The 26,443-nt window shown below is 36.9% G+C and overlaps 2 protein-coding genes across 3 annotated transcripts in view; one reads left to right on the top strand and one right to left on the bottom strand.

The window, feature by feature from the left end:
* The window catches only part of TMEM60 (transmembrane protein 60), a 216,442-nt gene that overhangs the window by 131,060 nt on the left and 58,939 nt on the right, over positions 1–26,443 (top strand). The gene's annotated exons all lie outside the window — the stretch shown is intronic.
* The window catches only part of PTPN12 (protein tyrosine phosphatase non-receptor type 12), a 93,528-nt gene continuing 69,177 nt past the window's right edge, over positions 2,093–26,443 (bottom strand). The window contains exons 10-18 of one of the 2 annotated variants that reach the window (XM_059170928.1): positions 26,146–26,223; positions 25,916–26,014; positions 18,385–18,473; positions 12,875–13,851; positions 8,679–8,756; positions 7,723–7,790; positions 6,886–6,916; positions 3,189–3,296; positions 2,093–2,956 (exon numbers count right to left, since the gene is read on the bottom strand). In XM_059170928.1, coding sequence (XP_059026911.1) covers positions 2,895–2,956; positions 3,189–3,296; positions 6,886–6,916; positions 7,723–7,790; positions 8,679–8,756; positions 12,875–13,851; positions 18,385–18,473; positions 25,916–26,014; positions 26,146–26,223 — 1,590 coding nt within the window. In that variant the 3' untranslated portion in view covers positions 2,093–2,894. The remainder of the gene's footprint in view (positions 2,957–3,188; positions 3,297–6,885; positions 6,917–7,722; positions 7,791–8,678; positions 8,757–12,874; positions 13,852–18,384; positions 18,474–25,915; positions 26,015–26,145; positions 26,224–26,443) is intronic. The other variant, XM_059170929.1, reaches the window with a different exon arrangement.

Below are 26,443 nucleotides of genomic sequence, written 5' to 3'. Positions count from 1 at the left end.
CTCTCCCCCTCCCCCTGCTGTTCCCCCTCCGTGTTCCCTCTCTTGCTGTGTCTCTGTCAAATAAATAAAATCTTTAAAAAAAAAGAGAGAAAGGAACTTATCATATGCTTTACATGAAAGAAGAAAAATGAGTTAACTGTTCTACCAAGTGTTCCAGGCATTATAAAAATTAACCTGTGAGAGAAAGCTTAAGCTAGAAAAAGGCAGAATTTAAAATATCATCCTAAGGGTGCCTGGGTGTCTCAGTCAGTTAAGTGTCTACCTTCAGCTCAAGTCATGATCCCGGGGTCCTGGGATCAAGCCCTGTATCCGACTCCCTGCTCACTGGAGCCTCTGCTTCTCCTTCTCCCTCTGCCCCTCCCCCTACTCATGCTCACATGTGCGCTCTCAAATAAATAAATAAGATCTGAAAAAATATAGATCATCCTACAGATAGGCAACAGAATGCAAAGGAAAAAAAAAAAAGCCCTAGCAACATACTTGCATATCAACAGACACCTAACTGGTATCAATGGATACCTGACAAAACTGTGTGACAGTGGAGCAAGGGCATTAAAGGTGATTGATCAATGGGGAAATAAAATCTACATCATTCCCTGAACCAAAAAATGTAGTCTTAGATAAAATATATAAATTCCTTGAGACTAGGATAGGTAGTTCATAAAAAAAAGAATATCTGTGTAGTTGGTCACAAGCATGTAACATGTGCTCAACATCATTAGTCATGAAGGAAATATATATTCGGATCCTAACCAATAACACTTTGTACCCATTAGGAAGGCTAAAATGAAAATTAAGGGCAATACCAAGAAATACTTAACAGAGCCACTTAGGACAATTGTTTTAAAGGAGACTATGTATGCATACATCATAATCCCAAAATTCTACTCCTTGATATATAGCCAACAGATTTATGTATATATGTACACCAAATAAAACATTAAAGAATGTTTGTAGTGTGCTTGGTGCAGAGTCTGCTTGGGATTCTTTCCTGCTGTCTCTCATATCAATCTTAAAAAAATTGTTCAGAGTAGCATAGTTTGTAATATTCCCAAACCAGAAATAACAAAATGTCTATTAATAGCAGAATGGGTACCCCAGGGGTACATGCATACAATGCAAAATTCTATAGCAATGAAAAATAAGTAACTGCTACGCACGGGACAACAAACAAATCTAAGTCCAAGGGGAAAGCTTCTCAGTGGCTGATCCCATTCTGTTGCTCAACCTAGATGGTGGTCACACTCACACAGGTGTGTAAACTTTGTGATGATTAATATGATTTTTGCACTCTTCTGAATATGTGTTATTTTTCAATGAAGATGTTCCAAGCAACTGCTTCCTAACAAAAAAATGTTTGTAAATGATTTTAGTACCATATTACACAAATCATCCAGTGTGTAGAGGAGCTAAGTATTTTTTTTAAGTTACACTCTATTTCAGTTTAAAGTTTTTTTAGGAAAATCATATGCTACAGAGGTGTCTGTGTCTCGTGAATGTCAAAGGTCCATTGTATTCACATTTCCTTATGACCAAAATATGCGGGGGAAATGAGAGATTCTAAGGAATGAACATGAAGACCATTGAGCTTAAAGAAAAACTGACAAGAAATTATAGTATTATTTTCTCTTCCACAGCAATCCTATTCATATAAGGTCACTCTGGCTCACTTTAGTCTCATAATTTCTTCTCTCTTTTGTATACAGAGGGAAAATACAAACGTCCATTACCTTCAATCCCTGGTGTCAGAATTCAACCTTGAGACTTACGGATGGGAGCCATGCTCCAGTTGTGGAGTGGGAAGAAACCAGTTTCCCTTTCCTAGCCTCATGTCTCTTTGCTTGGTGTTTTATTGTATTGTATCTTAGTAGGCAATAACGAGAAGGCTGCCTAGGGCTGACTTAAGGATAAGTATTAGAATTAGTAGAAATATTAAAATTGTGAAGCTATGATTTTGCAGACGGTTCTCCCTACTCTTTAATTAAGAGTTTAAACCCCATTCACACTCATGACTTTAAGGCTGAACCAGTAGGAAGGTGGATGCTAACTGTAATTTCCTAGGAATGAGGAATGAAAAACCGAGACAAGTAGGCACTGTAAAATTGTTTTTGCTTTTTTAATGCAGGTCAAATATCCTGAAACATACATGTATTTTGATATCAGTCTGCTAATCTCACTTGAGTTCAAATATTAAAGTAACACACACGAGCTAAGAGAATTCAATATTGTTCAAAGGCACTTACTGAATCTCCATGACTAGATGAAAACAAGGACAATTAGGAGGACAATTAGACAGTATATAATATAAAAATAACTTTTTGCTTACAATTTACAAAATGTATTATTATTACAATCTTTGATCTCTGATAACCTGGAAAGCTGGCTGCATGAATCCAGCAACTTTAAAATTCAGAAACTATTTTCTAAAACTTCAGGGCAAATAATTTACAAATAAGGTACACAAAGATTTAGACCATGCAGAATTTCTTACATCTTCTGTTAATAATATTTTATGACTGCAACTTTATCAAATTATATACCTACTTGCCCTGTACATATACAAAATAATGCATACATGATAAAACATTAGCAAAAGAGTAGTCCTTAAACTCAATTGATCATAAAAGTATTACTATATTAACATGTCTACAAGCAGCGTGTAACAGGGTTAAGAGACATTAAGGCAATAATACTTGAAGTTACAAAATAAACCATACATAATACTTTTTCCTAAGTGTAGTATAAGGCAGGTAGATGGTCCCAGCAAAAAAATACTAAGGTAACAATCTACACTGCTGTTAGTCCCACATTTGTAAGATGGAATACTATAAATCTGGCTTTCAGTGGCACTTGAATTTTCCAGTATAATTTAAAGTGTCTTTTAGCTCCCTGAATCATGTCCATTCTGAAGGTGGTTCTCTTGGTCCTTTGGGTTTTCCACAGCGATTACGAAAACCTGTAATCAAAACACCAGAGTAACTGGTCAGTGTCTGGAAATGTATTTTCATTTACTAAAAACTCTTAATTTGATTTGGGTAGTTCACTTAAGAACCTGAATAAATCATAGCAAAAAGTTTGGTAAGCTTGGCCTTCAGGAAAGCATGACATGATGACAAATAACCTTTTCTCATTTTTGCCAGAATTAACTACAGAACTAAAGTTTTAAACTTATTTAGTAAACAAATTACCAATATCTGTGGCCTCTGTTGGACTTTCTGAAATTTGATCTTTCTTGTTACTGAAAATAGGTGGACATTCTGTACAAGTCTCTGTGTGAATACCTCCTGCTGGATGATCTAAAATGCAAAATAAAGCCATTGTTAATCACCATCATTTGTAGCATCGTATGTAGAATCCTCTAATTGTTTTAATGTCTGTATTAATTTAAAAGAGCAAGTTTTCTCTCTTGGGGATCATAATTTCAGAGGCCCAGATACATACAAATGCAATGGTAGTGAACACAAGAAAATGTGTTACGGGTTCCTAGGGGTACACAGAAATCTTCTGTAAGTTGTTCTGCAATATATGGATTCTCCTTATGCTCGTATTTAATAAATCTCAATCTTGCCATTTCATATTTCCTTAAGGTAGTTATACTATGTGCCAATATCTTAAGGCAAAAATTGCAAGTGAAATGCCTTATATGGAAATCAATGACAATCAAGTTCATAGTTAATTAATGGACTACTGGCTTTTTTTTTTTTCCTGAACTATTGGTTTCTTTCTTTTTTTTTTTTTTCAAGCTGCTATCCATCTCCCTCCCCCCACTTTTTTTTTTAAGGTTTTTTGTTTTTTTGTTTTTTTAAAATTTTATTTATTTGACAGACAGAGATCACAAGCAGGCAGAGAGGCAGGCAGAGAGAGAGGAAGGCAAGATGGCTCCCCGCTGAGCAGAGAGCCCGATGCAGGGCCCGATCCCAGGACCCTGGGAACATGACCTGAGCTGAAGGCAGAGGCTTTAACCCATTGAGCCACGCAGGCGCCCCCCCACCTTTTTTTTAGATTTTCTTTATTTATTTGACAGAGAGAGAGATCACAAGTAGGCAGAGAGACAGGCAGAGAGAGAGGGGGAAGCAGGCTCCCCGCCAAGCAGAGAGACCGATGTGGGGCTCGATCCTAGGATGCTGAGATCATGACCTGAGCCGAAGGCAGAGACTTAACCCACTCAGCCACCCAGGTGCCCCTGGACTACTGGTTTCTAACTGTAATTATTTTCTTTGAAAGTTTTACAGCACTTAAATTTTAGTTTACTTATTTAATTACCAATGCCTAAGATTAATAACAAAAGAAATTTTGTTAAAGAAACTTTTACAGAAACTTGGGATACAGATTGAAGAATTTAAGATCCTTGTCCTTAAGTGCTTATAGTTTAGACAAGAGTCACCAAACTTTTTCTATAAAGGGCTATAGAGAATAACTATTTTAGGCTTTGCAAGCCACATACAGTCTCTGTCACATATTCTTCATTTTTGCTTGTTTCTTTGTTTTTAAACAACTTTTTTTTTTTTTTTTTTAAGATTTTATTTGTTTATTTGACAGATAGAGATCACAAGTAGACAGAGAGGCAGGCAGAGAGAGAGAGAGGGAAGCAGGCTCCCTGCTGAGCAGAGAGCCCGATACGGGACTTGATCCCAGGACCCTGGGACCATGACCTGAGCCGAAGGCAGCAGCTTAACCCACTGAGCCACCCAGGCGCCCAAAAACTTTTTTTTTTTAAAGTAAGCTCTAAACCCAAAGTGGAGCTTGAATTCATGACCCTGAGATCAAGAGTCCCATGCTCTACCAGCTGAGCCAGCCAGAGACCCCTAAACAACTCTTCAAAAACCTAAGAATTAATTAATTCAGCTCAAAGTCAGAACAAAAACAAGCCGAGGCCTAGTTAGTAGGAGACTGACAAGCACATTATCATTGTACTTGTGTGCTAAGTTTTTTTTTAATATTTTATTTTTTTATTTAAGAGAGGGAGAAAGCATGAGAGGAGAGAGGTCAGCGGGAAAAGCAGACTCCCTGGTAAGCAGAGAGCCTGATACGGGACCTGATCCTGGGACTCCGGGATCATGACCTGAGCTGAAGGCAGTCACCCAACCAACTGAGCCACTCAGGCACCCCTGGTATGGTAAGTTTGATAGTAAAATGATGTACAGTGCAGTGGGGACAGAGAGGAGATGCATGGCAATGAAACTAGTGGCTTCAGGACTGAGTTCTAGAAAGAAATGAGGATCTAGTCAAAACACCTCGATTCTCTCAGTGAAGTAAAAGGTCATCTACTAAGTAAGAGCAGGACTGATGATTTTATTTATTTATTTATTTATTTATTTTTGGTGGGCAGCAAAGCAAAGTTTATTGAGGGATAGTACAAAGCTCCCGACGAGGGAGGGGACCTGAGAGGGTTGCCCAGAAGAAATTAAAGATTTAGAGAAATCAAGGAAAATGGAAAGGATACCAACCAGAACATATAAGATAAAGCGAAGCTAAAGGCCCAACTATGGATGAGGATCCAGAACTGCAGGCCCAATCTGTAAAGCAGAGTGATGTTCCCCAGCAGCACTGAGGAGTTTCAAGGGATAAAATAAAATGGCATGGGAGTTAAGAGCAAGAAAGTGGAGGATAATTTAGAGTGTGACTGGAGTAATGGAGGACAGTGTCTAGATGGGCTAGAGAAGAGAATTCAGAAAGGAGTTAGCATACATTCAGAAATAAAGGACACAGGGATCCAGCAATATCAGCAGAAGTAAGAGAATAAAGGCAGTAACAGTAATAGCCTGGCTTCCGTTTGAGTTGCCTATCATGTGACAAGCACAGTACTGATATTCCATGAATGCGATCTGATTAACTTCCCACAACAATGCTCTCAGGTAGGTGCAATTATTACCTCCATTTCTTAGAGAAAAAACAACAACAACAAACAGGGCTAAGATGAGGTGACTTGGCCTAAGTCACACAGTAAGTAAAATGGTAAAAATGAAATTGCAAACCAGGTGAGGCTTGACTCTAAAGCTTCTGTTCTTTCCTTATGATACGTTGCCCCAGAAAAGGAGACAAAGAGTAATAAGCATTTATGAGAGGGAATGGAGCCCCATTAAGCAGAGATGCAGGGAGTGGCCAGCTAAAGCAGAAGGGAGGGCAAGGGGTGCCCGGGTGGCTCAGTGGGTTAAGCCGCTGCCTTCGGCTCAGGTCCTGATCTCAGGGTCCTGGGATCGAGTCCCGCATCGGGCTCTCTGCTCAGCAGGGAGCCTGCTTCCTCCTCTCTCTCTCTCTGCCTACTTGTGATCTCTCTCTGTCAAATAAATAAATAAAATTTAAAAAAAAAAAAAAAAAAGAAGGGAGGGCAAGGGCAGAGATGACTGATGAACTGGGGGAACTATACAGGTTAGGCTGTTTGAAGAGCTGCTTTCATGGCACCGATTTATAGGAATTAATAATAATACCTTAATATATTTTACCAGGATAATATAAGAAATGTGGCAGAAAAATTTTCTAATTTGGGATTATAACATTGGGCTAAGCCTTATAATCTTACTGGTCTTCACGGATGCGAAGTGCTAAAAGGAAGAATTCCAAACAACTGATTTCTAGGGACCTCATTCAATAATCTAGATGAATTTGGGACATTTATTCAAATCACAGTCAGATCCAGATTCTAAGTGTTTTTATAAGCAACAGAAATTAAAACACAGAAAAAATATTTTTAAAATAAATTTTTCTCCATTAGCCTGTAACTACCAATTATAAATGTCACTTTCCAGATTAATAATATCTGAGACAGCAATTAATTTAGAAGAATTACACTACATAGTTCAGGTTCAGAACACCATGAGTCATGCTATTTAATGAAGATTAATTTATATAATCTATAAAAAAAAAAAGGAAAAAAATCTAACTTACCACATTTTTCAGTGCCAGAGGGTATCAAGCCCTAAAAGGAAGATATTTGAATAGCTATTACAATATATCCCTTTTATAATAAATAAGAAAAAATTTGGTCTGAGTATATATCCCAAGAAATCAAGATCTACTAAAATTCTCACTGTCAAAGGGAAAGAAAACAATGGTGTTTTCAATTAGGCTTAAAATTTTTAAATGCTATGGTATTTTATACTGAGATGAGAAAGACAGGGGAACTACTTTTTCCTTCTAGATGAAACGGAAAATGCAGGAGCTACTACACAAAGCACGATGCAACTCCATTTTGCCAGTCCTCTACCATATTCATCAAATTATGATAACATAAGATATAACATCATTAGTACAGGTTACCACTATTTTATGTGCCAAGTATATTATGTTTCTTAATCAACTGTAAGATGTACCTTAATTTGGGAGACATTATAATATGGGGGAAATATGGAAAATATTAATGTTGATGAAAAATGGTATTTCCCATGACTAATATATTTAGCTACCAAACATTACCTGAATGTGAAAGGAAATGTCTTGTGACCAGACAAACCAAAGGATGGGACAATGTACTTAGTGTTAGTGGGAGGGAACATCTAAGAAAGTATCACGACCCTGAAAATATAACTCCTGTACTAGTCGCACCTCCAAAATGATTTAGAACATCATAATTTAGAAATTTCAGAAACAGTCTAGAAAATGAAGTCATGATCAAAAATTGTATTTAATGGTCTTAAGGTGACAGTTTCTGTAACAAACTAAGATAAAATAACAAAAGAACAAAAATACTGAGTATATAGCTGTTCCAATCCCAAAAGGACTCACTTCGGTTATTTTTTGTTCAGACTGTTCCTGACTTTGAAGTTCACTCCATTCAGATCTCACAGGTGTATCTGAGAAAAATGAAATCTTACAATTAACATGTTTAATTCTTAAATTTCTTGCACTAAAGACACAAATAGTCCCTATATTTTAGAAACTGTCACTTCCATAAAATAATCTCTTATCTATTAATTCAAGAAAATCCCCTTAGGTTTCCTTTCTTAAGATTTAATTAAAGGAATTCAGTCATCCGAGTTTATTATGTTACTATAAATAAGCTCATTATAATCTACACATGAAATAGACTTAGATGTACTCATTTAGTAGTACTGAAGTATATGGCTTCAGGGTTTTTAACATTCTTGAAATCAGCTGAAATTAATAAAATATTGGTAAAATATAACTCAGGTAAGACTAGGGAGGACCCCACTAAGCATGAGACACTGTAAACACATTAAAGCTGTTTCTATACTCTTTTTTAAGAAGAGACAGAGGAGAAATACATTATCAAGGCTCTGAAATATTATCACTTTCTCCCTGTTCTCACTAATACTCAGGTGGCCTAACATCTCCCTCAATTCACACCAACTGAACTGATACCACCTACAACCCAATTTAAATATTTACTTACCTAAAATGGCACCCAGTGAAGCAATTAATGCCTTTTCATAAATAAGTGCTATATTTAGTGAATGAAAAGACACCAACTTTCAAATACAACTGTACTGAATTTAACTAAAATTAAGTAACATTTTAGCAATCTTGCAAATAAATATCATTTTCAAGTATTTAAAAAAATAAAGTTTTTTTCATATAAGGAATTAAAAACATTTGTCAGTATCAATTCAAACCTCTTGAATTTTATTATGCAATTCAGCAGCAACTAGACTAAAATCAGCCATGTTTTTTGGATTTTATTAATATGGTATGAAGTATGTAAAAGCAGAAAAGACACTCACTATGTTCACTTGCTAATACAAAAGATTCAGGAGTTCTTTCAGGTAGCGGAGGAGGTGAATCTTCACTAACGTCAACATCTATATTAAATACATAAGATTCAGACAATTATAAACTTGTTAAAGAATATTAATTAATATTAAGAATCAATCTGTTATCTAACCAAGAAAACTCTGACATTCTAAAAATCAATTCCACAAGTATCTAAGAAAGCCAGTTTTTAAAAAAGCAAAAAACAAGAAATCCTTACTACCTGACTCGATATCAAGAATTATGAAGCTTAATGAACAAAAGCTTAATGAACAAATGAACTCCCATCACTGCTGCATTCTCTCCTGACTTTCCTGACACCCTGCAGATGTTACTCACTCTGCCCTCTGTGTCGGAAGCAGTTTTCAGTAGAAAGCAAGGGTTTTCAGATGATGCTTTGGTTCCATGAAGGAAAGCTTTGGTCATTTGACTTAAGCCAGTGTTTCCCAAACTGGAATCAATTACTTAATTCCTTTCATGAATTGTGCCGTATTACATACTACCATCTGTCCTATTTACTCATTTTTAACTTAAATTCCACTCATTTTTAACTTAACTATGCCCTTTGGTCACATTTCATTAATTTTTTGGGTCATATTTTAAACAGTAACGACAAATACCAAATTTGAAGTGTTATTTTTCTAATATACACAGAACTATTAAACTTTTTTGAATGTTCATTTATTTAATGCCTAAAATCTTCTGAACAGTGGCATATGACCTACTCTGAGAATACTGACTGAAATCATATTAAAGCTTTTCACCAGTAAAAACAAAATCACTCTAGGAAAAGATAATGCACTAAGTGAGTCTCATCAGTTAACTTATAACATAGACCATATTAGATTTCGTTTTAAAAGATTTTATTTAGTTATCTGAGAAAGAGCACATGTGCACACAATCAGGGGGAGCAACAGGCAGAGGGAGAGGGAGAAGCAGGCTTCCAGTTGAGCAGAGAGCCGGACGTAGGCTTGATCCCAGGATCCTGGGATCATGGCCTGAGCTGAAGGCAGCCCCTTAACCGACTGAGGCACCCAGGTGTCTCTGTATTAGATCTTTTGAGGTTTCACTGGAGACAGAGAAAGAAAATGTGAGGATATAATTCTGTGTATTTATTCTCAGTTTAGAAAGGATGGAGTGAGGAAAGGGAAATACAAGAATCTTGTATTATTTTGTCTGGGCCCAACAACTATTCTCTTTAAAAAATGAACAATCTTGGGCGCCTGGGTGGCTCAGCGGGTTGAAGCCTCTGCCTTCAGCTCGGGTCATGATCTCGAGGTCCTGGGATCGAGTCCCACGTTGGGCTCTCTGCTCAGCAGGGAGCCTGCTTCCTCCTCTTTCTCTCTGTCTGCCTCTCTGCCTACTTGTAATCTGTCAAATAAATAAATAAAATCTTTAAAAAAAAAAAAAAAAAGAACAATCTTGCCATGGTACTTCGCTATTTAACCATATCTGACAGGCTTTGTATAATGAGACTGAAAAATCAGCAAAGCCTTTTCAAGTTTCAACTAGCATGAGCTAGTAGGATTGCTCTTATCCTTCCTACATTTATTTAACTAAAGACCAAAGAAAATACAGCTTCTGGATCCTGCTGAGAAAAGAATTCCAGCTCATTACTTTATACACAGTCCATCACTGGAACTGGAACTCTCTCCTGCATATAAAGTTAAGCCACTATAGAACAATCCACCTTATCCAGTGGTAATAATTACAGCCATCACCATTCTTCCCTTGCCTTTATATTAGTAACCGCTCACAACTGAAGGGATGTCTGCTGGAAGGAAGGGATACATAAACTCCCACTGTGCCATTTCATAATAAAGTGAACAAATCAGGAAGAGTAGTCTTGCTTAGTTTACATCAAATATCAGGTATCTTTCCAGAAACTTTGTATCTCTTTTTCTCATGACAATCTTTATTCTTAAAGGCTTTTATTTTCTAACTGTGGCTCTTGCTTCTCAGCTCCATGTTTTTCCTTGGATTTCGGGATCGCCTTTCCTATGTTATGAACTTCTGTTTTATAGGGTATCCAACCAAGGACTGCATATTTTACACAGGCTTTTTGCAAACCATACACTGAATGGGGACTTAGTGTAGCCAAGTTGGAGAAATCTTTCAGGAGGCCTGAGTCAATATTAAAATAAGAATTCACAGCCAGGAATTTTTGTCAGGCAGTAACTTACACAAAAGGGTGTTTAAGGAATCAAAACAAAATTATTCTGTTTAACTCCCTAACAAGTTCTAGAACAAGCAAACAAAAACCTAATTCTTATGCCAGTGATTCATCTATAAAGCAAATTAAACTAAACATTAAAAATAGGACTCCTTGTTGTTGTCAAGTCATAGTATGGAATACTTACACAGGAAAATTTTCAGTTAATACCAAACCCATTTAGTATAGTTAGAATAGGGCAAAAGGAAACCATAAATCACATTTATAACTATCTTTGCCTTGGCATACAAATAAAATAGAGAGAATACAAGTGAGGTGGTATACAGCAGGATGATTTCAACTATCCTTACACAGTATTTTGTATTTTAAAGGAACTCCTTCTATTATCAGAGAAAGACTCATCAGGTAGTAATATCTTTTTATGAGCATATCCTTTCTGTCCTCACACCAAATTCTATTTCCATGAATGGTTTAAAGAAATATATTTCCTAGGTACAAGATACATGCCTGACATGCTACAAAAACCTAAAATGAAAATTTCAACTCATTTTCTTGCATAGTTATAGCTTGGCAGTCATTTTTCAAACTCCAAAGTGGAGGAAGAAAAAGATATTAACAATTTTAAATTATGGCTAACTGGTAAAGTAGTATTTATGGCGGTAACCATCATCTTCTGAAGATCCAGAAGAGGGGTGCCTGGGTGGCTCAGTCAGTTAAGTGTCTGACGCTTAGCTTCAGCTTGGGTTGTGATCTTGGGGTCCTGAAATGGAGCCCTGCACTGGGCTCTGTACTCAGCATGGAGTCTGCTTGTCCCTTTCCTACTGCTTCTCCCTCACCTCCACTCTCTCTCTGGAATAAATAAATAAAATCTTATTTTATTTATTTAACACACACACACACACAGAGAGAAGAATCAAGACTACAGAGAATCCTGTAAATTTAAGAAACTACTTAGATTCTCCTTACTCTACCAGATACATTCTCAAGATTAAAAAACACAGTATGTGGGAGCTGGGGGAAATAAAGGCACCATAGTATGAGTGGTACTTATTAGGTTAGAAATAGAAAAACGAAGTTATCTTTCAAGTTCACAGTACTTACTCTGCCTGCACTTTGTAAATACCAACCTATGTAAGTCAAGACCAAAGTTCACTGACAAGTAAATGACCACTGATAATCAATCTACCCGTAATAGCTTTTGTGTTTATTACATTAGCTCTCAACTTTATGGCCTATTTAAGAAGGCAGCCAGGTTTTTTTTTAGTAGATTAAATATGAGTTTCAACAACCAACAATACATCTTGGGAACCAAATGTACGTATTACCTTGAAAACCTAAGACAGTTTTAAAAAGAGAGTCATTAATTAAATAATAGTAGCAGTGACTTAGATAAGGAGGATATATCACATTCACTACTGACTTAATTAAATTTCCTGTATTCTGCTAAGTAGTTGCAATTTTGCTTCTTGGTTAATCTCAGAGTTGAAAGTAGCTTCATTTGCAAGTATTTTGTGAAGAGAATTGTTTTAAAAGGTGTTTTGTAGTTAAACAAGCAGAAAAAGATGATTAACCAGTATTTGTGATAAACGTGGATGAAATTAAATGGCCAGTCAAGCCATCCCACATTATTTGTGTCACTGTTACTTTAAGCCATTCTATCTTCCCCAAAGGATTTCTAATTATTCAGTGAGCTAAATCTCTTAACCCACAGAAAATAATAAAAACTGTAACACAGGAAGAAAAAAAAAAACACAAAAATTTTCAGTTACATCAACTGAAATATCTGGGAAACACAAAAACTAATGATTCAATTAACCAAATCAAGGAAACAATATACAAAAGCTTACTTTTAGAAAAAAGTATGTAAGATACTGAAATTCTGCTGTAGGTACTAGAGTGAAATGTGGAATAGAGCAAAATTAATACAGATAAATGCTTAGAACAGTGACTGGCACAGAATAAAAATATTTAAGTGTTAGATACTGTTATTATTACCTTTTTCAGCACCTGAATGAATTGTTCCTGCTATATCATGTCTAGCAATGGACATTGGCAATACTTTCCTTGTAGAAATGCTTTCAGTACTAGTGGCAGCAGAAACCGTGGCACTTGCTGTTGAAATATTAGTTTTATTTGTGGTCACAGCACCATCAGAGTTTCTTTCATCTGAGTCCGAGTCATCAGAGTGAAGAGGATTAGTGAAACTAAGGGGTGCTCTGAATAGAGGCGGACTGTTGGGATGATCTGCAAGATCCTGGATCTCAGCTGGTGTTGCGGGGCTCGGTGTTAGACTCACAGTTTTCACTGCTTGACAGTGGATATCTGAGGATTTGCTTTCCGATGAATCAGGCCTGGGTAGGGTATTTTCAGGTCCATGAAATGACCATGTTACATGTCCTTTCTCATCAAGAGGCAAGCGGTCTGGCCTTGGAGGTGTGCATGAATTCTTCTGTGATTCTTCTGGTGGAGTAAGTGGAACTTTATTCAACTGTGTTGCACTACAGTCCACACAAGAATTCTGAGAAACATCATCAACTTTTAGATCCCCTGAACTCAATTCCTGTGACTTAGAGATTTTATCACCTATACAAGGTGGAGTCGATTTAATTTTAAATGCATGTCCCCTATTCAAAAGCGTGTTCCCATCAAAACTTTTTGGTCCCTCTTGGAGGGGGACCTTCTTAATCTCAAAACTTAAATTTCGCTCCAATTTCTTATCCATCTGTTCACCAGCTGATTCATTTTTCCCTGGAAGATCTGCTGATTTGTTGTAGTTTCTGTTGAGGTCAGTTGAATGTTGTTCTGATGAAACCATATGCAACACTGGCTTTGGATGGTATCTATCATTGTCCTGCCACACAGTCGTGACTGTTGGAAAAGCTGAAGGGGGAGAGGGTGTCAAGATGGGTGGCACTGGATGAGGTTCTGGTGGCTGAAGTATTTCTTCCTTGGCATCCCCTTCTACAAGGCAACTGAAAAACAATAAGAAAAGAGTATAATAAGAATATTCATTCCTTTATGAATAAAAAATTATAAACTGTCAAACAAAATATAATGGTTAATAAGGTAATACATGTGCACTATTTACCAATACAAGAATTTTTTATGAAAAACAGCAGTCTCCTCCCACAGCCCTTCCGCTATCCAGAGACATGAACTTTCATCTTTTTTAAATAGCTGCTTCTAAGATTCATTTCCATAATTTCAAAATATTTCAAAATGCATAAATTGCTATTTCTTGATTTCCCTCACACATTCTCCATTGTCTTCCTACTGTGTATCTTTTCCATCTTCTCAATACCACAGATGTTCCTTTAAGATCCTTGGCCCTGTGCTCTAGTGTGTACCACTGACTACCTAGGTCACCACAGAGCTGATGTTCTCTCCTGTGTCAGACCCTTCTGTTTTCCAGGTCCCAACTTAGTTTTTCTAGTTCCACTTCCTTGTTTTGGTGGCCATATCCTCAGTTGCTCCTTAAGAACTATATACAGGAGGCAGAACTGCCTGGGTGGCTCAGTCAGTTAAGTGTCTGCCTTCAGCTCAGGTCATGATCTCAGGGTCCTGAGATCAAGCCCCACATCAGGCTCCCCATTCAACAGGGAGTCTGCTTCTCCCTCTCTTCTCTGCCCCACCCCACCTCTACTCATTCACTCTCTTGCTCTCTCTCAAATAAAGAAATAAAATCTTTGGGAAAAAAAAGAATGGAGTATTAAAAATTACTATAAGATGTCTACATATTATGTAAGGGGGAAGGCTTGAGGCTTGTGGCTAAGTGGTCATCTAACTGCATGGTAACTGAGTACCGCCCTTGCAAACCACTGGAGGGCCACGACCATGAATAAGTACACATTTCATCTCTTGGGTTGGTTAGTTCTTCCAGAGGGAGATTCTCTCCCAGCAGCAATCTGGCAGCAAGGGAGCTGGAGGATCTGACCATTCAGCATACATATTCCTGTTTGCAGCAAGGCACTACAAACCCCACCATCACCTGGACCTGATGTCCTTGAATCCAGAGACTCCCTGGTTCAACTGCTCCAGAGTAAATCCTTCCTGTGTGTCCAAATGATGTAAGGAGAAGCAGTCCTTTGCTCAATTTAATGTAAGGAATCTGGTATCATGAACTCATTAATACTCAAAACACTCTATAGAGTACTTCAATACTCTTCTTGTTTTTAGTCCCATCCTACACACCAGCCTTAAGGAGGCCTTCCAATTTCTGAGCTTTTCTGGGGGTTCTTTGGAAAATCATGTTGGGGGCGCCTGGGTGGCTCAGTGGGTTAAGCCGCTGCCTTCGGCTCAGGTCATGATCTCAGGGTCCTGGGATCGAGTCCCGTATTGGGCTCTCTGCTCAGTGGGGAGCCTGCTTCCCTTCCTCTCTCTCTCTGCCTACTTGTGATCTCTTTGTCAAATAAATAAATAAAATCTTAAAAAAAAAAAAAAAAGAAAGAAAAAGAAAATCATGTTGGTTCTTACAGGTTACCTCCACCTACAGGAAAGCAAGTTTTAGCTTTCTCTTTTAAGTCCCTTTTCAATGGCCATGTGCTTTCTACAATTTTGTTGACGTATCTGATGCCACCCCTCTCCAATTTTGTTTTTTAATCTCTATACATTTTTATATCCCTTCACTATAATTTTAGGAAGTTCATGGAGGGACCAGAGTTAAATGTGTTCAAGCAGGCTTATTTAACCAGTAATCTTTTTCTTAAGATTTATTTGAGAGAGCGTGTACACACATGTTTGCGTGTGGGTGAGGAGGGCCAGAGGGAGAGGGAGAGAGAGAATCTCAAGCTGACTCCTGCTGAGTTTACAGCCAGACACATGACTTGATCCCACAACCCATGAGACCATGACCTGAGATGAAATCAAGAGTCAGATGTTCAACCGACTGAGCCACTCAGGTATCCCTTAATCAAGTCTTTTTGGAAGCAGTCTGCGTAGGATATGTTGATAATTCACATTTTTAAAAATAGCTTTACTTAGGTATAGTTGATATACAAAAACCAATATGTTTTATGTATAATGTGATGAGTTTGGACATGTGCATATACCCATGATACTATCACCACAATCAAGGTAATAAACATATATCCATCACCTCAAAGTTTCCTTGTGTCCCTTTGTGGGTTTTTGTGGCTACTCAAATGTGACTGGTAATTACACTAACAGACTTTTTTTTTCCTCATCCTTCCTTGATGTAAGGTTACAACAAGGCTTAAAACACTTAAATAGAACTTATTCTAAGCCCAGCCACAAAAAATATATGCAACATATGGATTGTTCACTATAGTGTCCAACACTCACATTTTATTTTTAAAGATTTTATTTATTTATTTGACAGAGATCACAAGCAGGCAGAGAGGCAGGCAGAGAGAAGGTGGAAGCAGGCTTCCTGCCAAGCAGAGAGCCTGATGCGGGGCTTGATCCCAGGACCCTGAGATCATTATCTGAGCCGAAGGCAGAGGCTTTAACCCACTGAGCCACCCAGACGCCCCTCACTTTTTTTTTTTTTTTTTTTTAGATTTTATTTATTTGAGAGAGTGAGTGAGAAAGAGAGAAGGAGCAGGGGGAGGAGCAGAGGGAGAAGCAGACTCCCCGCTGAGCAGGGAGCAGGACATGGGGCTCGATCCTCAGACTCCAAGATCATGACCTGAGCCTAAGGCACATACTTAACCGACTGAGCCAACCAGGTACCCCAATGTCTAGCAAACTTTTAAGGAGAAAAAAAATTGTTGAATCCTATATAAAAGAAGTCCTACTTTGAGGGATGGCCAATCCATTTGGGCAGATCTTTGCTTAAAACAAGATCCTGGATAAGCCATTCTAATAGTTTATTATTACAGATCTTCTACTGTGCCTCCTTTTAAAAGTAATTCAATTATGCAAGCTGATGCACCCACTCTGGAAAACAGCAGGGAGGTTCCTCAAAGTTGAAAATAGAGCTACCTTACGACCCAGCAATTGCTGGGTATTTACCCTAAAGATACAAACAGAGTGATCCAAAGGGGCACGTGTACCCAAATGTTTATAGCAGCAATGTCCACAATAGCCAAACTATGGAAAGAACCTGGATGTCCATCAATAGATGAATGGGTAAAGAAGAAGTGGTGTGTGTGTGTGTGTTTGTGTGTAAAATGGAATACTATGCAGCCATCAAAAGAAATGAAATCCTGCCATTTGCGACGTGGATGGAGCTAGCAGGTATTATGCTTAGCAAAGTAAGTCAATCAAAGAAAGACAATTATCATATGATCTCCCTGACATGAGGAATTTGAGAGGCAATGTGAGGGGCTTGGGGGGGTAGGGAAGGAATAAATGAAACAAGATGGGGTCAGGAGAGAGACAAACTATGAGACTCTTACTGTCACAAAACAAACTGAGGGTGATGGGGAGGGAGAGGGTGGTGGGGTTATGGACATTGGGGAGGGTATGTGCTATGGTGAGTGCTGTGAAGTATGTAAACCTAGCGATTCACAGACCTGTACCCCTGGGGCAACATACAATTTATGTTAATTTAAAAAAAATTAAAAAGTAATTCAATTAACACCATTTTAATTCTACACTATCATGAGAAAACTAATATGTAATGGAAATCTAGTATGTGCCAAGTCCTATATGTAGCATTTTCACATAGTTTATCTCATTTCATCCTTAGGACAATACTTTTAAAAAAAAAACAAAACCAGGGCGCCTGGGTGGCTCAGTGGGTTAAAGCGTCTGCCTTCGGCTCAGGTCATGATCCCAGGATCCTGGGATCGAGCCCCGCATCGGGCTCTCTGCTCAGTGGAGAGCCTGCTTCCCTCTCTCTCTGCCTGCTGCCCTGCCTACTTGTGATCTCTATCTGTCAAATAAATAAATAAAATCTTAAAAAAGGAAAAACAAAAAACAAAAAAACAAAACCAACCCGGGATCAAGTAAGTTAAGTAACTTAATCACAACTTCAAAGGTGGTAAACAGGTGAAAAGGACTTGAAACTAAAGCTTTCTGATTTTACCTATATTCTTTCTATACTACCTCGTAACTGACTTAGCAGCTACCCTAAAAGAAAAAAGAAATAAAAAGGAATACAAGAATATATCTTGACTTTATTACAAATGAGTTTGGTATGAAAGTAATAAAATGCTGAGAGAAACAAACTCATCTTTGCTAATAATATTATTAATTTCTTTAATGTGCATACAATTTTTGACAATATTACTTTTTTAGTCATTATGCAAAAACTGAAATCTTTATAGAGTATTTAAAAATTTAATTGTACTACATACCAAAATATGAGCTACTATAAATTCACGGTTATGTTCACTACTCTGGTACAGGGTACTACTGAGATTTTACCCAAAGTGCAACAGAATTTTTAGTACACCAGTAACAAATCAGCTGCCATGTACATGCCAAAACCAAGACAAAAGAATGATAAAAGTTATAAAAATAATTTGGAAATAATCAGAATTTAATTAACAGTGGGTAAAATAAAAATATCCTTTCAAAGAAAATGTGACGTACAATACCTGCGGGTCCTTGGTGGTTTTGGAGGAGGAGAATCTTGTTTGTCAGGATCTATGGAGCTGACCATATTTTCAGTGTTAATTTCATTCTCCTGAGAGGGGAGGAAAAATGCTTCATTAAAGTTAGAAGAAAAATAATTCTCCTTTTTCATGTTTCACATAAACTGCCTCTAGGCTTTTCAATTTTTAAAATAATGCCAATTTTCCCAAACAACAAAAAGTTTTATATTCTCTATATTTTAGATTAAATGAGGGCCAAACTTCAATGAGAAAAATTAGTATCAAAGAACAGTCTATCAATTATCATATGATCTCCCTGATAGAGGAATTTGAAAGGCGAAGTGGAGGGTTTGAGGGTAGGTAAGGAAAAAATGAAACAAGATGGGATTGGGAGGTAGATAAACCATAAGAGACTCTTAATATCAACAAATGCGGGGGTGTGTGTGGAGGGGTGTGGTATGGAGAGGGGGGTGGGGTTATGGACATTTGGGGAGGGTGTGCTACAGTGAGTGCTGTGCAGTGTATAAGCCTGACGATTCACAGACCTGTACCCCTAGGGCAAATAATACATTATATGTTAATAAAAAATACATATGTATCTTTAGAAATATATAAATAAATAAATAAATAAAATTAAATGATTAAAAAAAAAAAAACAAAACAAAAAATCAGTCTGGGACTCCTGGCTGGCTCAATCAAAAGAGCATGTGACTCCTGATCTTGGGGTCATGAGTTTTAGCCCTACACTGGATAGAGATTACTAAAAAATAAATAAATAAACTTAAAACAAAAACAAAAACAAACCCAGTCTATCTCCAGTTACTGAAAACTTAATTGTGTACCATGGCTTTTCAACACATTTCAAATGCTCCTATAAATGCTATTCAAATGCTACAAATTTCCAAGAATATAAAGATAAAAAAAGATACCACCTTTTTCAGACATCACTACCAGTATAATCTAAACATGTACAGAGAGGGGGGATAAAGCCAACAAAATAAGGCTTCTATCTTTTACTTTTCCCAATTTTGGGGGATTCCTCTTGCTATCTAGTACTTTTAAGCAGGCCCAGATTGCATTTCAATCACTCTTTGCCCTCCCTTTATCACCACAGAGTGCCCTGCTCCATTAGCATATATAGCCCTTGTATCACTCCCTAACCAAATAAACCCCAAAAAGGCAGACAGAGCCCAATTCAGGGATTTCCTTGTTCTTGCTGGTCTCGAGGACCAGTAATATTCCTTCACATGGATGTTCCAGAGTCAATACAGTTTAAAGAATCTTAGGTTGTGTTTAGAACTGTGAATAGAAGAGTTGTGAAATTAATACATAAAACACTGCCTTGAATTAGTTTTACCCTCAAGGAAGTAACTCAGTTTTATCTGGCTAGGATATGTTAACAGGCCAGAAGACAATGATTTTTACCCTTGCCAACATCTCAGATTAATTTTAAAGAAAAGAAGCTATCTTTACACACACTATGATTAAAGAACTCTCAAACTGTAGTTGCCTTTTTTTTTTTTTACATCAAAAGACACTCTTACTGTGTCCATCGTAGCACTTTCTCTGCCTTTGTAACTGTTTCTTGCCAGTGACTTTTTTTTAACTAAGTATGCCCAACTAAGGAAAACAGAGATCTCAGCTTTTCCACAATTTTCAGTGCACCCCGTCTCCTGACACATAATCAGATGTATTAGAAGAGTTTTATGCATCTTAATATGTATCTTACTCTGACCTATTTTCACTCTTAAAGTCACCTAGCCATAACAAAGGCATCTCTTGTAGGGATATCTGCTAAGGTAGGGTACCAGGTAATCTATTGTCCGAATCAGGGCTCTTTGCGAACGGAAATGGGAGCACTAATTATTATTACACCTAGACAAATATAAATTGGTATTGCCTCAGGTAGATCAGGTCTTTTGGATGCCAAACTTAGATCCTCAAACATCACCAGAATTTAGACATTCTTTGCATCATAAAGATAATTCATTTGCTTACACAGTCCCATAACAGTTAATATTTTTGTAGCAAAATCTGTACACATTTACATTAAGTAGGTTGAATAAAGGTTAACCATATGAAACTGCTTCTAATCTGTAAAACACACCGATTTTTTATAGTACAATAAGAACAGCCTCAAGTCAAGTCAGGTTTTCCTGTCAAATGAGTGTAATACCAAATCAACACTCTCACCTCTCTTTTCCCCTTCTCTTCTCTCTCCCCTCCTCCCTACAACTTTAGGTTTTCAGAGCATTTTGGATTCTGGAATAGTAGGTAAGGCAATGTGGATCAATATGAGACATGCACTAAACAGTAATCACTAGAGGGGATACAAAAAATGTCAAGTAACTAGTACTTAACTCCAAGATGTATAGTCTAGTAATATTACCAAATTAGGAAGTAAAGGGGTAATCATAAAATCATAAAGTAGTGAAAGCGGAGATAAGAAAGTAGGCTTGAATCTTAAGAATATAGCTGAAAAAAAAAAGGATATAGCTGAAAAATATTAAGAAGTTGAGAGTATTAAGGCAGCATGTAGAATGACATTAAGAGACAGGTAAGAGGGGCGCTTGGGTAGCTCAGTGGGTTGGCCATCCACCTTCGGCTTATGTCATGATCCCAGGGTCTTGGAATCAAGCTCCAAATTGGGCTTCCTGCGCAGTGGGGAGTCTGCTTCTCCCTCTGACCCCCACTGCTAATCCTGCTCGCTCTCACTCAAATAACTAAATAATACATTAAAAATAAACAAGAGAGATAGATAAGATATTGAAAAGAAAAAAGAAAAGAACAGAGTATGGAAGGGAATCGGTGGGAAGGGAGTAAGAAGATAAATTAAGGGCATTTTCAAACAAATATGACGACGGAAAGAAGGCGTCATGAAGGATTCCTCATTCTGGATAAATGAGAGAATGGTGGAACCATTAACAGAAAGGGCCAAAAGAGGAAAACAAACTCTGGGGGGAGGTAAGACTTTTGAACATGCTTTATTTCATCTGATGAAAGAAATCAATGTGGTAGAATAGAAATGCAGCTCAGGGAACCACTGCCTGCACAGCGTGAACAAATCCTCCTGGCTACTGGACTTCAAAATAGGACAATGTTCTTCTTAGATTCCTTATTTTTCCTATAGTAACGTTTGCTCTACTCAGATCTCCTGACAATATTAACATAGCTTTTGTCTTCTCATTTGTCCTAATGTATATAGCTCTCTTAAGGGGCTTTTATTACCAACTGAAATAATCACCAACTTTTGAAGGTGAAAGGAATTTTAGCAATTAAATAATCTACTGAAATTAGGTTCTAGTATATTCTTTTGTTTCAAGAAGAGCTTACTAAAGTTATTTTTTTTCCTTTGACCACCTTCACTCATTTCACTAATTTTATGTCTTAATATTTACTACATAACAGCCATATCAGAGGCCACAAAAGAAGATATGAACCTAATCATCAAATACTTAAAAAGATATATTACCAACTGCAAAACAAAATAAATATTAAACCAAAGTGCTTTAAAAACAAAGGACATTATATTTGAGGAAAAAATACTCAGAATTCAGTATCACATCTAAAATGTACAGGGGCACCTGGGTGGCTCAGTGGGTTAAAGCCTCTGTCTTTGGCTCAGATCATGATCCTGGGGTCCTGGAATGGAGCATTGCATTGGGCTCCATGCTCAGCAGTGAGCCTGCTTCCCCCTCTCTCTCTCTGCCTGCCTCTCTGCCTACTTGTGATCTCTGTCAAATAAATAAATAAATAATCTTAAAAAATAAATAAAATATACAATAACAACAGAAAGATGATAACACAAACTATTGTTGCTATTACTCCATCATTCTAGAATTGAAAATCCTGGTATTGATAACTGGTCTTTTATATAAGAGATAAAAAGGCATGTGTACATCTTACAGATATTTGCTTACTGAAGTGTTTCTAAATCCCAGATCAATAGGCTACTCAATTCCAGAATAAACTTTTTTAGATCTCCTACTCTGGAAAGTCATCTTGGTTGTAAATATCTCTAGCAAATATCATTTATTGTAGAGTCTTATATTGTTGATCAGCATTCCAACCAAAATTACTATGAAAGTAATTCTGAAACAAACATTTTAAGAGTTTTTTGTCTGTTTTTTTTTTTTAAACTTTACCTTTAAATCAGAGAAATAATAAATATATTTATAACTGTATCTCACAACATAGGTTCAGAAACATTAAGTAATATATTTCTAATCATTTTACTCAACCACACAGTTCCAAGATGATTCTCTCCAACTTTTTAGATCCCAATTTTTTTCTGACTGGGATTTATGGTCTCCAACCACATATAAACCTGCTATAAAAATAGTCAACTAGATTCAGAAATACCTAGAAAGCAAGATTTCTTAAGAGGACACTACCAAAAAATTACCTAGAATGATAAAGCTATCTTTTCTTCTATTCAGTTGTCCTTCCCCTTTTCAAATCCACTCATCCACTGAGTTATATAGTTACACAGTGTCAGACACTACAGTATACAACCTTTGGCAATATGGCAATATATTTATTCTTACCAAATACAGTTTTCTCAGAATCGATTCCTTGGAAAACTTTTTCTTTTTTACAAAATAGAAACCCATCTCGCCCAGAGGTAATCCAGCAGTCACCATTTCAGCTTTAAAATGCAAGGACATAATCTAACATTTTAAATTCAGTTAGCAAACATTTAGTGGGTGTCTCCTATGTACCAGGCAATGAGATAAGAAAGTAGGCTTGAAATAACCATTAATCTGCCATAAGATGGTATTTCATCTCATCCTGTAACATGCGTACCATCTTTCTTCTATTCCTTATCTGTAAACCTCTGACGTATCAGACAGAAACATTCTATAACACAATTATAATCCTAGTGTGAAATTCAGACTAATGGAAGTTTAATTTATGGAATAAAACCTAAAAACAATCAGATAATGAGAAAACAAAGTTGAAAGAGCAATGCAATATTTATCACATATCATTTTCTAGAAATTACTTAAATACACTTAAAAGCTTTGAAGACACTAAATACTGCATTAAAATTATTTTCAAGTAAAGACAACAAAAGCAAAAATGTTTACAAGTGGGACTACATCAAACTAAAAAGCTTCTACACAGCAAAGGAAACTATCAACAAATTGAAAAGGCAACTATGAAATAAGAGAACTATTCTGAATAGCAAAAAAACCCAACAAACAAATTGATTAAAAATGGGAGAATTGAATAGACATTTCTTCAAAGAGGACATACAGATCGTCAACAGGAATATAGGAAAATATGTTCAACATCACTAATCATTACGGAAATACAAATCAGAACCACGACGAGACCGGATACCTGTTAGAATGGCTAGCATCAAAAAGACAAGAAATAACAAGTGTTAGAGAGGATGTGGAGATAAGGAAAACCTCATGCACTGTTGGTGGGGATGTAAACTGGTGCAGCTATATGGAATGGAAACAATGTGGAGGTTCCTCAAAAAAAAAAAAAAAGAACTATCATATGATCCAATAATCCCATTTCTGGGTATTTATCTAAAGAAAGTGAAAACAGGGCGCCTGGGTGGCTCAGTGGGTTAAGCCGCTGCCTTCGGCTCAGGTCATGATCTCAGGGTCCTGGGATCGAGTCCCGCATCGGGCTCTCTGCTCGGCAGGGAGCCTGCTTCCTCCTCTCTCTCTCTGCCTGCCTCTCTGCCTATTTGTAATCTCTGTCTGTCAAATAAAATAAATAAAATCTTTAAAAAAAAAAAAAAAAAAAAAGAAAGTGAAAACAAAAAGACACATGTACCACCATGTTCACTGTCGCCTTAGTTACAAGAGCCAAGACATGAAAGCAACCCAAATGTCCATTTATCAAAGAATGGATAAAGAAAATGTGACACATACGCACAATGGAATATCATTCAGTCATAAAAAAGAAAGAATTCTTGGCATTTCCAGCAACAGGGATGGACCTTGAGAGCATTATACTAAGTGAAAGAAGTCTAACAGAGAAAGACAAATACCATATGATCTCACCTATCTGTGGAATCTAAGAACAAACAAACAAAAAACTGAACTCAGAGATAAAAAGAACAGATTGGTGCTTGCCAGAGGTGGGAGGTGGGTGAAATGGGTAAAGGAGGTCAAAGGACGCAAGCTTCCAGTTATAAAATAATCTATAATTATCACTTGGCTAATAAAGGAAATACACAGTCCCTAAAACTCATGGATCAATATTAAATTAAGACACTGAGATCAGCATTTGGTAATAAGTCTCTCATTTATAAAACCAAGAAATTTCAAACATATAGTCTGGGAAAATGCCAAAAACAATGTGAAGAAGAAAAAGGAAACAAAGGTTATAAATTTTACAACTTATTTCCTCATTTTACTTCAGTTATTGAGACTAAGTTGATTTATCATGTGATGGCTATCAGGTTCAGGGATAAAAACAAAGAAATTTTATCAAAAAAATAACTCAATACTTTCAAGGACAAGATGATTACAGAAAGACAGCAAATAAAAGAACTAGTTTTTCTAACTAAAGAGGCAGACATGAGAACACTATGAGAACAAACTATTTTTGTCAAGTCAAAATGTCTCAAAGTCCAATAAGATCTTTAAGGCTAAAATGACACAACTAAATACATGCCAAAAAGGGACTTCACTGTAGGCTATAATTCTGCTTAATTAAAAAGCCTACAAAATTAACTACAACACTTTTTATCATCATGACCAAGAACACAATTTAATTCATGTAGAATCAACTTAAAATTACTTAGGTTGGGGGGTAGAAGAAAAGAGAGAACAATGCAGTTAATTTTGTTAGAAGTAATTTGTATGTGAAACAGTAAAGATTTTTGACATAAGACCTATCTTTCTTTTTTTTTTTTTTTAAAGAATTTTTTTTTTAAAGATTTTATTTATTTATCAGAGAGAGAAGGGGGGAGAGAGCGAGCACAGGCAGACAGAATGACAGGCAGAGGCAGAGGGAGAAGCAGGCTCCCCGCCGAGCAAGGAGCCTGATGTGGGACTCGATCCCAGCACGCTGGGATCATGACCTGAGCCGAAGGCAGCTGCTTAACCAACTGAGCCACCCAGGCATCCCAAGACCTATCTTTCTAACTATATTCTACTTTGAATATTATTTAACTTGTACTGGAGTCATTAAATATCCATGACAATTGAGAGATGCAAACAGGAAGAAGGAAAGGAGTTAATAAAATCAAGGTCAAATAAAAAGAACAACTGTCACAGATATACTGATGTCAGTAAAACATAGATGACTGTTAAAAAGCTAAATATTACATCTTGGTAAAAAAAGTTTTCAGGGTGCCTGGGTGGCTCAGTCGTAGAGCATAGGACTCTTGATCCTGGGGTCAAGTTTGAGCCCCATACTGGGTGTAGAGATTACCTAAAAAAATTAAAAGAAAAAAGGAAGGAAGGAAGGAAAAGAAAGAAAGGCTGGTTTTCTAGGAGGAAAGAAAGAAAGTAAGAAAAGAAAGAAAGAAGTTTTCTAAAATTAATAGGCCAAGAACACCTACCACTCCTTCGGCAAGTTTCTGCGCTCCATGAATTTCATATAGTTGCAGCTGTTTTTCAAACAGTTGGGCGATAGCTCTATGAACAAGCTCATACTGCTCCTATTAGGGAGATGACATGATAAACAGGGGAAAATAAACAAGGGAAAGACATTTGGAAAAACAAAAACAAAAAACAAACCAAGAAGGCATAAAAAAAAATACAGTCTATAAAGTGAAACAAAAAACAGTACCTTGGTTTGCACTGCAGAATGCCTTTGTGTTCTCATTTCTTGTATTAAGTTAAATACATTAAATTCCTCTGGTATTTTCTAAAACAAAGAATTTAATACATCAACTCTTTCATATAGACCTTTAACGTTTCAGACAGACCTTCTATACATGCTGAATGACTGAAAACATTTGCTGAGCATGACCTACCATCCATCAGACACTGTTGTTGGCATTATAGACAGAAAGTTAATCTGGACCCTCAGCCGTCAAGCTAGTGAGGTAGTGAACAAGTAAGTACCCAGCCACAGTATAACTGCA

This window comes from Mustela lutreola, chromosome 4 (genome assembly GCF_030435805.1).
Source record: "Mustela lutreola isolate mMusLut2 chromosome 4, mMusLut2.pri, whole genome shotgun sequence".
Lineage (NCBI taxonomy): Eukaryota > Metazoa > Chordata > Mammalia > Carnivora > Mustelidae > Mustela > Mustela lutreola.
The sequence above is the reverse complement of the archived record's forward strand: the minus strand, read 5'-3'. Positions and strand labels throughout refer to the sequence as shown.